At 58.7% G+C, this 14,007-nt stretch overlaps 3 protein-coding genes across 3 annotated transcripts; 1 reads left to right on the plus strand and 2 right to left on the minus strand.

Annotated features, from left to right (window-relative positions):
• Positions 1–1,278: 1,278 nt before the first annotated feature.
• On the plus strand, positions 1,279–1,508 carry BXZ73DRAFT_99428 (uncharacterized protein; the record flags this gene model as incomplete). The annotated part of the gene is made up of 2 exons (XM_048028000.1): positions 1,279–1,322; positions 1,385–1,508. The coding sequence occupies 2 exons, from the start codon at positions 1,279–1,281 to the stop codon at positions 1,506–1,508; spliced, it is 168 nt and encodes a 55-aa protein (XP_047880117.1).
• Positions 1,509–1,563: 55 nt separating this feature from the next.
• Positions 1,564–2,291, minus strand: BXZ73DRAFT_99429 (uncharacterized protein; the record flags this gene model as incomplete). Its single annotated transcript, XM_048028001.1, has 2 exons — positions 1,564–1,578; positions 1,686–2,291. 2 exons carry the CDS (start codon positions 2,289–2,291, stop codon positions 1,564–1,566), a joined length of 621 nt encoding a protein of 206 aa, XP_047880118.1.
• A 1,175-nt stretch (positions 2,292–3,466) lies between these two features.
• Positions 3,467–5,026, minus strand: BXZ73DRAFT_75959 (uncharacterized protein; the record flags this gene model as incomplete). The annotated part of the gene is made up of 1 exon (XM_048022325.1): positions 3,467–5,026. One exon carries the CDS (start codon positions 5,024–5,026, stop codon positions 3,467–3,469), a length of 1,560 nt encoding a protein of 519 aa, XP_047880119.1.
• Between the last annotated feature and the right edge of the window lie 8,981 nt (positions 5,027–14,007).

Genomic DNA, 14,007 nt, shown 5'->3' on the forward strand with positions numbered 1-14,007 from the left:
GGAATGTGCAATGGCGGATCTGGAAGGGAGTCTTCTTCAGCTCGTTGCTTTTGTTGACGCAACGAAGCGTCCACGAGGGCTGTTATCTGTGTAGGATTGTATCCCTCGGGAGGGCGGGCAGTGAAGGCGGGAAAGTCTAGATCTCCGGGCGCGGCTCTTGGGAACATCGCGGGCTCTGCCTGACGGAAGCGTGTCAATATTTCCGATAAAGAGAGTCCTCCACTAACAACTTCTGTGGTATGCGAGAACTCGATGGCCCTACAGTAAGGGTTGGTCCGACTCGAGATAGACGATGCTGGCCACGTGAGAATCCGACGGGTGTAAATTTTGCCGACAACTTTGAACTATGTAAGCCCACTTAAAGGAGTTTAAAGCGGAGTGCGAATTTTGGAGCCTAGTTCTGATTCGGGCGCGAGTTCCAATCACGAGACTGACGCCTCGTCAACAAAGGGAAGCGCCGTCCGGCGTCAGCGCTCTCGGGCCTCCTCAATTCTCAACGAAATCGACGATCGATCGGCAACACCTCGAAGACGTCGAGGACTTCTTCCGCGAGGATGCGCCTACTCTACAGGCAGCTGTCACGTACCATCGTGAGGCGAGATCTGATCCTTCAAGGCTTCAACTTGTATGGGTGTGCGCAAACACTGAAGTGAGTTTGTCCGGCAAAATTCACCTTACGCTGGGTGCGATCTCGGGCCGCCTCTGGCCGTGGGGGCGGACGGCAGGGATTGGTCGCGGCCGGGGGGTTTTATCGTCGGCAGCATCGTCGTGCGTGCCCGTCGGGGATGGAACCTATCAGCTTATGCCCCATCGGTCACGACGAACTGAAACCCTGAGTCAAACATTCGCGGAGAGTGCCGGTGGTGGTTTTTCTTCGTTCATCACTTCTTGCGATCAGTTTACAATGGCTTCACTTACCCTTATCACTGTATCTTGCAGGGGACAGCTGCGTCCGTGAGACGGACTGACAGTGTCAAGCCGCTCGTCTCAGTAACTCGCGATCGGGCATCGCGTTCGCGGTTCTCATTCGTCTCGCGGCCTGAGAGAGGGTCCCACACTCTCTGCCGACCAATAGTACCAACGTCCAGACGAAACCCAACCGGGGGTCCGATCAAATGCCCACAGAAGCAGATCCACTACTGCCCGCCTGACACTGTGCTTGAGCTGCGGCGTAATCCATCTTCGCAGGGCCTGAAGGCGCATGTCTTCCGTCCCCATGCGCTGATAATACCCCCAACCTTCTCAATGTCGAGTCCGTCTCATCAGACAATCCCTACCATGTCTTCCTCTGAACCGCAGAAGCACCTCCGCGCCGCAGCCATGTAAGTGTTTCCGTGCCCGTTTAGGTGCTTTAAGCATGCTCACAATGCTCTTCTCTGACCAGTGGGGCCGGAATGGCCGGGCTCGTTCTCGCTCTGTTTCTGCAGAAGCACAGCCCCGACATGCAGATCGACATGTACGAATCTGCCCAAGCACTGTTCGAGGTAGGCGCAGGCATCGGCATGTGACCGCGCATTTGGGAGATCGTGGAACAGCTCGGCTTTGCGGAGGAGCTGAACGAGATCAGTTCAGGCAGCGCTGGGGAAAGTAAGCACGCTGCTGTCGTTCCGCCGTGTTACAATGTTGACGCTTCTCTACTTCCGCCCGTGTCGCTGTTGCATCCAGAACTTCCCACTTTCACGTACCACAAGCGCGACCAACCGGAAATGCCCACGCGCGCCGACGACCCACGCCGGCTTCAGCCCCGCGTCCGCGCCGCACAGCGCGAACTGGTGGACGACGTTCAGACACCGCTTCACGCACTCGACCTCCCGGCGCTGCCGCTCCCCCATGGACGCGGGGTTCCCGATCGCGGAGGCGACCGAGCGCGCGCGCGCAGTACCGTACCTCGTACGAGAACCCGGGGTTGAAGAACCGGCGGGAGGGCCCGAAGCGCATGTTGTCGTCGCCCCCACCGCTGACTGCACCAAGTAATCCTGGTCGGCGAGCTGCACGGTCGCGCCCGCCGCGGACGCTTCGAGCGCGAACGCAGCGCGGCGGGTGGGAGGCGAAGGGACTGGGAGGTGGAGCGGGGAGTCTTCGTCGGTAAAGGTTGTGGGAAGGACGTTCTCGAGGTGAGCACCGACTTTCTTGGAGGCGAGGGGCACGCTAGCGGGAGGCTGGTAGGGGGCGGAGTGCGGTGGTGCGCTTCGTTTCTCGGACGGGGGCGACGTCGATGGGGGTGTCCTTGTCCACGAGCAGGGGCAGCGCTCCCCATGCAAGAACAGCGAAAGCGGGGGAGAGCGGAGCATCGTCGGTCTTCGCAGGTGCGCAGGCTTGGGCTCGTCGGGAGGGACGTCGAGAGGTCGCCCGCTGCCATGCTCTGACGATGCCCTCAGCTCCTCGGAAGGCAGAACATCAGTTCCCGGGATGATGGTGGTGGTAGTACTTGCACCCGTCTGAAGAACTCTGCTCAGGTGCGTGGCGAGATGGCGTCTTTTGTAACCTTCCAACCCCCGCCACCCAGGATGAAGCAGACGAATGTGGGGCAGGGAGCCCTCGTCTCATAGAGGCGCTCTCGACCCCTGCTTTCATCGCGCTTCTCAGTCGACATCCAAATTTGCTTGCTACTGATGAAGCCCGGACTGAGGCATCTAGATTATACCAGGACTCTCGTCTTCTGCTCTCCTACGCCCTCCTCGCGCCCCAATGACTATATTGTCCCCGGTCCGCGGCCAAGATAGCGTTCTTCTCGCCGAGCCGCCTCGACGCTGGACGCCCGGTGCCGCCACCGGGAATCCTACCGCCGAGCGACGTCTAGGAACCTGATAGAGAGGCATGCGACAAGAGAAGCGGATTGAACGTTGTTACCCTGAGGTGCCCCATATGTCGTATGTTCTATCCATAAATTGTGTCGCTAGCTTTCCGGACTCATCGTTGGACGGCGGAGTGCCTTATGTTCTCCTTGATGATACAGTGGGAGAAGTTCTGTGACAAGCAGCTTTGGCGAAGTCGGCTGTAGCGCTATTACTGGTGTTGTATGAGCTCATGCGTCTCCTGTGTCGACGGTAAAAGAGTAGAGACTGAAAGTGTCGCGCTCGCGGTCCAATCGGGCCGGTGGTGCGACACGGGGGAAGAGGTCACGAAGGGGAAGACAGGGATAAGGTCTGTTATCTTCGGAACACTGGGGCTTTCGCCCTACACCTGTACTACTATATATACGTAGGGTAGTCCGAGTCAATGATACGAGGGGAGACGTGGAGGATACAGCGGGACCGAGACGAGGAGACGGAAGAGGAAGGGGAGTCGTGGCGATCAGGTGACCGGCGCCAACGCGCACGGGGACTGATCTAGCCGATCCGGAAGAGCGCACGTCTCATACGCCCTCCGACTATCGTAAGCATCGTCGAGCGATAGTCTACTACGACGGCTATCAAGAGCGAACACGAGAAGGAGACAGGAAACTCGAGAATGGTAAGCAAATCATCTAAACGTCAGAGTAGTCCGTGATGGGGCTAATGGTGAGGTCGTCGAAGACACCGGTGCACTTGTCCGTAGACACGAACGTGCTACCAGCGATCGCGACGCCTTCAGTAGCGGGTGTACCCGCTAGAGCCGTATGAAGCACCCCCGAACCCGAAGTGTTGGCCTCGCCCGAGGCCACGCCGGGTCGTGCTACGTCCGCGCTGTCCGGCGCCTCGGGAGGCCCGCCGACGAGGACGACCGCGCTGCGACTCGGGACCGGGCTCGCGATCAACAGGCTCGGGTTGATCGTAGTCACCACCCTCAACGAAGACCTCTCCATCGACGACCCACGCGCTGTCGAAGGGAGTTGAGTTCCCGAATGCGAGGTCGTGGGCAAGACGGTCGAAGAAGTCGTTACGTCGGAGCTGGGAAGGAACGGGGCGGCGACGCGGGAGTGGCCGCTCGGGGGCGAAGGTACGTCCATCGTTATAGGACCGGTCAGGAACTCGTTCTCCGGGCACGGCCTCAGGGCTTCGGTCGGGGAAGGAGTATCCATCGCCAAGAGAGCGGACGACGAATCGGGCCAGGAGGGAGGTGACGAGCCCGAGAACGGCCCCGTCAGATACTCGTCCAAGCTGAGAAATGGGTCCACCACGCCGGTTGGCAGAGTGATCATCGAGGTCGGTGCGACGCTGTGGAGATGGACCGAAGGAGACGCGTCGCGGAAGGGGAGTTCCTCCATGGTCGTCGCGTCGCGCATCGTGATGTCCTCCGGAAAGGGGGTCGCCGACCTGGATGGGAGAGTCTCGGGGAGCGAAGGGAGAGGAGCGGAGTCCAGGGGAGGCGGGCGCGGAGCGCGAGCGGTGAAGGGGCTCGCCGGTCGGCTCAGGGAGGTGTACGCGAGCGTTGCGCGAGGACGGGTGGAAGTAGAGCCCCTCGAGCGCGAGGGCATCGACAAGGGCGCGGGTAGCCTCGGAGACGTCTGCGAGTGGAGCTGGAGGATGGCCGAGTCGTGGGTCTCCTCCTTGCGGCGCTTCTCCGCTTTCTCCTGACGCTCCATGTGCGCACGCTTGCGGCTCTTGTTCCTGGCAATAGTAGAGTCAACGATTAACTCTTCCATTAGCGCTGTGCGCTCCGTGTCCTTAGGACGTACAGGAGCGGCCGTTGCGCGCGCGACAGCAGACCCGTCCGTAGCGAAATCGAAGGTGACTGCGGGAATACGAGACTTGCCCGCGTGTACGACTCCGTCGCTATCGATGCTGGCCAGCCCGAACTTCCAGTCCGGGGCTTGCTCGCGCAGGAGGTCGCTGAGGAGGAGGTGCTCCGGGGTGACGAAGAGAGGTGGCTCCAGGAGCTGACCGCTCATCTTGCGCAGCTTGTTGTCTGTGGGGCGGATGGAGGCGGTACCCTCTGCAGAGAGCTGGACAGTGATGCCTCCGTGCGAGTCGTCCCGGACGTACATGGTGCCGTCGGACATATACCTGATGAAGTCGGGGAACTCAGGGGAGTCGTTGCGGCGATGAGGCGTCTTGCCGTGGCTGGTAGAGTCGGCGTCGCGACCGGAGTCACTAACGACAGACATACTGCCGCGAGGAGGAAGAGTTGGAGGGGACGGATGGCGCGAAGAGGTCCGTTCGCGACCCAGCTGGAACTGCCGGGATTGGGGAATCGGGGGCTTGTCTGACCATTGGTTTATACCAGGGCTCGAGGCATGTACGGCCGTTTCCGCGCGGAGCGAGACGGCTCCGAGATGGATCTGCGGATCGGCCGGGGGAGACCCGGTACCCTCAGGTAAGCGGTCCACGTCCTCGCATCCCAGCGCTTCTAGGTAATGATGCAGCGCGTCCAGGTGCGCGACCGTGGCATAGGGTACCCAGGTGCGATCACCCGATTTCCACAAGGCCTCGAATATCGCGCTAGTTCCAGATCCCCGGTGAGTAATGAACTCCTTGATCGCCCATTCATTCTCCTTGTTCACAAGGTCTAATACCTGCGTATCGAGCCGTCCAGGAAACAGACGGTCGTCGTTGGGCTCGTGTACTCGCAACAGGGATGCGTGGAACACGTTATGGATGCCGCGCTGCTTCAGTGAGGCGGGCAGCTCAATCGCGAATGAGCTGTTGCCGAAATCGCGCTCAACGCGGTAAGGTCCGATGTACTTCGGAGCCAGCTTTCGCGCTAACCCTTTCGGCAAGGATATGTTCTTTGTGGAAACATATACAAGATCGCCTGCAGCAAACGGTGCAGGACGGCGATGTCGGTTCGCGTCGCGGGTCTGTTTTACGCGTGCCGCAAGCAGGCTGTCGTGAGCGGACATTACAGCGAGCTTGACGCGCTGCGCGAAGGCCCGCACGCCTGGATACTCATCGCGCGTTGGAGCGTTCCAGATCATAGGCCGGGGCATGCGCCCGGTATTGAGGAAAAATGGGGCATAGCCCGTCGCGTCGGATCGCGCCAGATTCAGGGCGAATTCAATCGCGGGTAAGTGCGCCACCCAGTCCTTCTGGTTGATGCTGACGCATTGCCTAAGCATCTGCGTGATCGTCCGGTTCGCGCGCTCAGTCGAGCCGTCCGACTGAGGGTGGTACGCGCTTGACATCCGCAATTTAACACCTATCAGCTTGTGAAGGTGCGTCCAGAACGCGCTGGTGAACAAGACGTCGCGATCGCTTACTATGGATCTGGGCATTCCGTGATGTTTGTAGACTTCCGAGAAGACTAGTTCTGCGACGTCCTTGGCACGGTACGTCGTGCGGCAGGGCACCAAGTGCACCATGCCAGTAAGTAGGTCTATTATCGTGCATATAGAGTCGAAACTACTGTCGCGGTTCTTTGAATCAGGCAGGGGACCAACGAAGTCCATGCCGATCGCTTCCCATGGTGCAGCAGGAACGGGAAGAGGGTTCAGAAGACCGTATGGCTTCTGATTTGCAGGTTTGCTTCGTTTGCAAGTCATGCATGAATCGCAGTAATGCTGAACGTCTGGCAGGATCGTTTTCCACCAGACATGGTCACGCAAGAGACTGGCCGTCTTATGCGGACCTAGGTGAGCCAACAGTGAGTGCGCGTGTGCGATAAAAAGCTCGCGCACGCTTCGTCCGTTGACAAGGATCTTTGGTATGCATAGAAGCGTTCTTCCGTTGTCCCGCAGCATGACAAGTCCGTTCTGCACACAGAAGTTCTTGTGCTGGCTTGGCGCGGACACGACTGCGGCGAAGAATGGGTCCTCGCTATACCTATTCCGCAATGCGCCCTCCAGGTCGAGGCCATCCGACGAGGAGGCGATGTGCTCGATGAGGGATGGTGCGCCCTCCGAGCTCCGCCGATCTTGTTCGAGAGGCGTTATGGCTTCTGATGTGGAGGAATCGAGTGCAACGTGTTCACGCATAGGTTCGTCACGTTGCTCATTAGCTTCCGGTTCGTCCGGGAACTCACTATTGTCCGTTTCCAAAACAGGACTAGCATTGCTGGGCCGCGACCGCTCCCTTGATGGGGTAGCTGGTCGTACCTCGGGCTCCATTGGTACCTGCAGGGTACTCGCGCCCTCCTGACGCTCCAAAGACGGTATCGCAGGAGCGTCACCCAGAGACGGAGCTGTAGAGGCCCGTCCATCAGTGGTGAGCCGTTCGCTTCGCGGCGAACGTCTTGCGTACTGACGCACTTGTGTCAGTTCATCGCCGCCACGACCGGGCACGCGCTCGGACAGAAGATCCGAGAAAGGTGCGGCGCGCGGCGCGCGCGGCACGCGTGTGCGTCCCGAACGACGGGCTGCGTTCAAGGGCTCGACGCCCTCTGTTACAGAGGCAAGCGCAAGGTGCGCGCGTCCCTCTGTGTCAACGAGCACTGGGCTCGTGACCTGCTGTACAGCAGGCTGAGACAGTGCCGAGTCGTGCTGTACGTATTCTGACGCAGCACGCACCGTCCCAGGCTGGTCATTAGAGTAGATTCGTGAGAGTGCGTCCGCGAGGACGTTCTCAACTCCAGGTACGTACTCAATGCGAAAGTTATACTCCGCAATTCGTTCTAACCATCGCGCCTGTCGTCCAGACAGATTGCGCTGATTCATTAAGTGAATCAGACCGCGGTGGTCCGTTACCCAGGTGAACGAACATCCGAGGAGGATGTCGCGATGCCTCTGCATCGCTTCGATACCGGCAAGCATTTCTATTTCATGAACAGGGTAGTTCATCTGTGCTGATGTCAATTTCGCAGAAAAGAACGCCGCGACACGTGCCTGTTTGAAGTCAGGGCCTTGTGACACGACGCCTGCAATGCCGCCATGTGATCCGTCCGTTACGAGCCAGATAGGTGGCGCATTCGGGGCATAATCAAGCGGTGCACGGCGGTGCTCACGGTGCGCATGGACGAGACGCTTGATCTCGTCGAATGCCCGCTGGTGAGTAAAATCCCACTTGAACGAGCTGTCGGAGCCTGTTAACGACGTCAGGATACCCATAGGAATCCGCACTGTCGCGATATCGTCCGCGAGGTACCCAACCGAGCCCAGGAAGCCACGCAAGAGCTCCTTCGAGGTCGGTACTTTCCAATTTAGCACGCAATCGACCTTATCGGGATCCATCCGGATGCCGTCAGGGTCGACAATGCGGCCAAGGATCTTCAATTCTTTGCACAGGAAGTGCAGTTTCGATGCGCTGAGGTAAAGCTGTTCTCGCCTCAGGATGTCGATCACAAGCTTACAGTGCTTCAGGTGATCCTGAAGCGAATCTGAATAGATCGCAATATCGTCAAGATAGACGTCCATGAAGACACCGATGAAAGGGCCAAAGAGGTGGTTCATTAAGGACTGGTACGTTGCGACAGCGTTACAATCTCCTTGTTGGAGTACGAGACTAACCATATTCCCGTCAGGTGTAGTCATGGCAGTGCGTTCGACATGCTCCGGCTCAACGCGAATCTGTTCGTAGGCGTCCTTGCCGTCGATCAGTGAGCGGAAGGTTCGCCGTGCGATGCGGCGCAAGATGCCCTCCATGTCTGGTAAGGGAGACGTTACTTTATGAGTATTGGCGTTGCGCTCACGCAAGTCACATACCACTCGCAGGCGCGGTGGCACGCCCTTAACACCAGTGCCCGGCTTTGTCAGGAGCAGCATGGGCGAGGTGTTGCGCGCATTCGAAACGCGCCATCGCCCAGACTTGAGATACGCGTCGCGTTTCTCGGCCCAGCTCGCGCGATGCGCATCCGGACAGCGCGACGGCCTCCAAGAGTAGATCTTGGCTTCGTCTATCAGCGGAATCCGGTGGTTGATCACACGGAGCGGTGGCAAGGGTGAGTCACTTGCTTCTTTGCAGATAGGCTGCGCGTACTCACGAAGCTCCTGGCGGGCCGTTTCGAGTTCGTCCTCGAGAACTTCCGCTGCCTGGGACTGCAAGACGCGCACTTGTGCGCCCTCCAGAGGGAGCGTTGCGGCACTACCGACCACCACCGCGGTTGGATTGAATCCGAGCGAAACCTTGTGTTGGTAGAGGAAGGGAGTGCCGAGGATCAAGTCGTAATTCAGTAAGTTGACAACGTCAAAATACCGCTCCTCCTTGATGCGCTGATATTCTAGCCGTGCACGGCAGCCATAGTTGATCTTCGCGCGCGATCCCTGAACCGCGAGGTGAACAGGGAGCGGTTTCGCGAGCTCGAAGACATCAAGATTAAGCTGGTGCGCAAACTTCGAAGACACAAAGTCGGCCAGTGACCCAGAGTCAAGCAGGGCGCGTGCGGGCTGTCCGTTGATGCCTATTACGACTACGGTAGGCTCCGGGATCAGCCTCTTGAGATCGCGCGGCGCGCCTGCATTGCGCTGGAGCGCGATGAGCTGGCCCTGCGTCATGGTGAGTTCACTTGGGACATATCCTCGAGTGTTTACCGCGCAGAGTTCTACAGCTCCGAGTGAAGGACGCGAGCGACGAGCAGTCTCCCTGAAGAGGAGGCTGATCTCGTCCTCTATTTCGTTCAGTCCGAAGGGTGGCGCACGCGTCAAGGTGCGTATTCCCTGTGCGAACAGGTTGCACGCGTCCATCTTAGTGTTCTCTAGGCGTTTGCGCGGGACGTCCACAGCGACGCGCAGATAGTAGTCGTACAAGCGCATCATTCCGAAGCCGACGTACCGCACGACAAAGCGGACAGGATTGTTGGTCACGCCTGGCCAGGGGAACGCCTCTGCGAGAGCACGTTGAGTGCCGATCGCAATTGCGTCGCCCATCGTCTCGCCGTCGTGGGATAGGAAACAATGCTGGTGACCCTGCGCAGGTTCGAAGGTGTGTACTACGATCTGTCGATAGTAGCACGGGAGGTTGAAATCTTTATTTCGCAGCCAACTACGCTTCAAGAGCGTGTCGAACCGTTCGTGCACGACGACATAGAGGTCTTCAGTTGTGCGGTACACACAAGGTTCGTATGGTTCCCCACTGTCGAAATCGATACCTAGACAGCAGTAGGGACCGTAGTCCTGAAGGACTTGCATAGCGCGATTGGCGTACAAGTCGCCGATATGCGTCCGCGTGCGCCCTTCGCGCACGGTTTGTGGCCACTCATGCAGATGCCATGGAGGTACATTTTCCTGATTCTCTTGCGGACCGTTGCCCAAGTTGTTCAACAGGTCGTCGTCCTCAGGTGCGACGTACTCAAGGTCGCTGCCTACGGCCTCAAAGTGCGGTGGCAGCTCTGGGGCAGGTTCGATCATGAACAAGTCCAAACCTGCGGTTGTCTCGATCGACGCCATCTCAGGCCGTGGAGCCTTGCTCGGGGGCTTCTTTCCAACGGTGCGTCGTGTCTCGACATGGAATGAAGTCACGCCAGGAGGCTTACCCTTCCTGTCGGACTTAACTTGGCTCTTCTGCGGACAGTCTCGCGAGAAGTGGCCTGCTTTCTTGCAGACAAAGCACTTCCCAGCTGCAACAAGCTCGGCTTTCTCCTGGGGAGAAAGGTCGTCGTACGTGTTCGAGGGCTTGTTCTGCCCGCGCGAACCACGCTGATATTGTCCTTGCTTTCCAGAAGGTACGCTTCGTCCTTGAGGACGTATAGAGCTTGATTGCACAGCGTTCTGACTGCCGCTACGACGATCGCGGTCCCGCCGTTGGTAGGGAACGAAGCGGCGTGACACGGAGGATCCGCTCGCGTCGTGGGAGCGGCCCTGCGTTGTACGAGAGCTCGTGGTGGGGCGATTGTGGTCATCGTGGTTGGCACGTCCCACACGTCCGGATACTCGTTCCGCGATCTCGATTATCTCGGCCTGTTCAACGACTTCGGCCCAAGAAGAATTCGGGGTAAGACTCCGCATCCAGAGCTCGCGCTGTACTGATGTGCGCAACCCATGCCAGAGCTTCTCAACTCGTTCGCGAGGTGAGACGAATCCGACCATCAAGAACAGGTTCTCAAGCTCATGTACGAAATCTCGTACGCTGCGATCGCCTTGCCTACACTTATTCAACTTTTCCTGCATCTGTAGACGATAGTCGACAGGGAAACAGTAATTGAACAAGCCAACGAAGAGCTTGCGAAGCGTCCATTCGCGCGGCGCAGACGATACAGACGTCACAAAGAAGCTGTATGCTTTACCCTTCAAGAAGTTAGATACTTGAGAGGGTAACATCTCAGGTTTGATGTCGAATGCTGACAGATATTCCACAGTCTGTCGCATGAACTTGTGGAAGGCTTGCGCATCGACGCGTCCATCGTAAGGCTCTGGTTTTTCAGGCTTGAGCCGGAGCTTACGATGGTTTCGGTGCCGATTGCTGCCAGATTTGCTCGAGCTCGAGGACGACGAGCTTGAGTTATGATGCGCACGCGGTGGCCCACCGCCACCGCCTCGAGCCGTACCAGAACTCGAAGAGCTCGACGAGCTATCACCGGGGGGCTCTCCAGCAGAGCCGCCTCCAATGAGGTCGTCGAAGGCACGCCCGAGGTAGCTGCCGGGCTCAATCTGGGCTACCGGTCGCAGCGATGTCCCTCGCGCGGCGGCAGCGTCAAGTCCTGCGCTTGTATCGCGTGCTGCCGTACGTTCCCTGGGGAGGCCAAACTCGTCCAAACCCACAGGTACGTCCTCTCGCTTTACCGCGCGCTTTGAGGACTTCGGGAGCACAGATTTCTCACTGCTCGGAGAGGTCTTCTGCATGCGAAGGTTGTTGTTCTCGCGAAGAAGCTGGTTATGTTCTTGTAACAACTGTGTGTACATAGGTATGGTAACCTTGAATGAACTATCCGTCTGGTTGTGATCAGACGGCGGTCTGGATGAACTCACGTGCGACGCGGAGCTCGGAGGAGGTTCCACGCCAGGCGCGCGAGAGGGAATAGCAGCAGTGGGCTCCGGCGCACGCAGCTGGTCGCGCCATTGCGATACCCGGTCGGTCTGCGACGCTTCAGCAGATGACGGCTGCCGGCTCGATGGGAGCGTGCGCAGATACTCGTATAGCTGAAACGCGCGACGCTGCGCTCCCAGGTCGAGGTCAGGGACATCGGCGACGTCCCAGTCGCGGGTATCAATGGCCTTGCCCTTCAGCTCAGCCGGAATGCGAGAAGGGCCCTCGCCACGAGACTCAGACGTGGACGAGGCCGACGAAGCTGCCTTCTTCATCGCGTTAGAGCGACGCTCAACACGCGCGTGCTCAGAAGGAGTCAAGTCAGCGGAAGCACGAGTAACAGCGCGCAGCTGCTCTAGGGACAGACGCGGCGCGGGCGCGACGATCGGCGTCGCGCGGGGAGGCTCAGAAGCCTGTCGGGAGCTCTTCCTGCCCTGACGACCTCGCTGGACCGTCGTCCAGGGGCCATCCTGTTCATCTTGAACGGTGTCGACAGGGTTAGAAGCAGCCACCGAAGGGGTGTGCACACTAGAGAGCGGCGATGCCAGCTCTCGTGGAGGTAGAAGGGGCGAACGAAATATATTCGTTGCTACCAAAGCCGCCGAGTGCCCACTAACCGTGGGTTGACTCGGGAGTCGCGGGCTTCCGGACGCGACCTCTGCGTAAGAGCGTGCGCGTGCGGTTCCGGCACTGCTCGACCGAGCAGTGGACGCGCGGTAAACACCAGCGCGACTCGCGCTCGAAGCGCGAGGATCCTCCGGAGAGGAGAGGGGACTATGGAAGAGAGGCTCTTCAGCCTCACGAGTACGGTTGATTATGGACTCACCAGGTTCGTTGCCAGCGGCGACCGTCGCGAGAGAGGCTGGTTCGGTGGTGCGAGGTCGACGGAGGTTGTAGCGAGAGAAAGGTGCGGCCATGGTGAGGGTTCTTGCAAGAAATGTCGGGATGGGGAGAGGGGATCCGAGAGGTAGTCGAGGTGATCAAGCTCGAGGGCGCCCAGTCGGAGAGAGAGATAAGCTAGTAGAGAGGAGTAGGGGTGAAGAGTAGACGAGTGACTGTCAAAAATATGTCGCGCTCGCGGTCCAATCGGGCCGGTGGTGCGACACGGGGGAAGAGGTCACGAAGGGGAAGACAGGGATAAGGTCTGTTATCTTCGGAACACTGGGGCTTTCGCCCTACACCTGTACTACTATATATACGTAGGGTAGTCCGAGTCAATGATACGAGGGGAGACGTGGAGGATACAGCGGGACCGAGACGAGGAGACGGAAGAGGAAGGGGAGTCGTGGCGATCAGGTGACCGGCGCCAACGCGCACGGGGACTGATCTAGCCGATCCGGAAGAGCGCACGTCTCAGAAAGAGACGAGTTGCGGACCCGGGCAGACGGAGAGGATAAAACTGCGTTACATATCTGCGCAGGAAAGTTGGATCCCTCGGGAAGGCGCCGGGCAGTGAATGAAAGCACTCTAGATCTGGAGACGCGGCTCGGCGGGAACTTGCAATTGGGGACATTGTGAGCTCCGCTCAACGGAAGCGCGCCAATACTTCCAACGAAGAGAATTCTCCATTGACCATTCATGCATGTTGTACACGAGCAACGAGACAAACAGCTTAGCCAAGCAAAGTGGCCACGTGAGAATTGGACGATGTGAAATATGATGCCATAAGCGCACGGCCGCCGGCCCACCCCGGATTACGAACTTCGTCCACCTGAAGTGTTGCAACGTGCACCACGCCGCCGAGAACTTCGGTAATACACATCAGTGAAGCAAACATTGGGCCTTAACTGGAGTGTCAAAAGGGGTTGGGCCGCCGCCCGCTAGAGCTGTGGTACGTAGATCCAGCTCGGAGGTTTTAAATACTTTCCTTACGATGTTCAGACTTTGCAGGCAGTTGCCACGTACCATCAGGAGGCGACCAGAGATCTCCTGCCCATTTTCAAGGCTTCAAATCAGCGCAGCATCGCCTGGGATGACTTGTATGGGCGTGACGTGAGTTTTTCTTGCGAAATTCACCTTACACCGGGTGCGATGTCGGGCCCCTCTAGCCCGCGGTTGCAGTAGGGAGCGGCCGCGGCGTTGTATTGTCGGCAGTATCGTCGTGCGTGCCCGTCGGGGATGGACCGCGTCGGTTATGACGAACTGAAACGCTTGGTGGTCTCATTCCCAGTATATGGCTTCACTTACCCTTATCACTGTATCTTGCAGGTGACAGCTGTTACAACGAGGCGGAGTGATGCTACCAAGCCGCCTATGC

The sequence above is a fragment of the Epithele typhae genome (assembly GCF_022376455.1).
Source record: "Epithele typhae strain CBS 203.58 chromosome Unknown BXZ73scaffold_11, whole genome shotgun sequence".
Lineage (NCBI taxonomy): Eukaryota > Fungi > Basidiomycota > Agaricomycetes > Polyporales > Epitheliaceae > Epithele > Epithele typhae.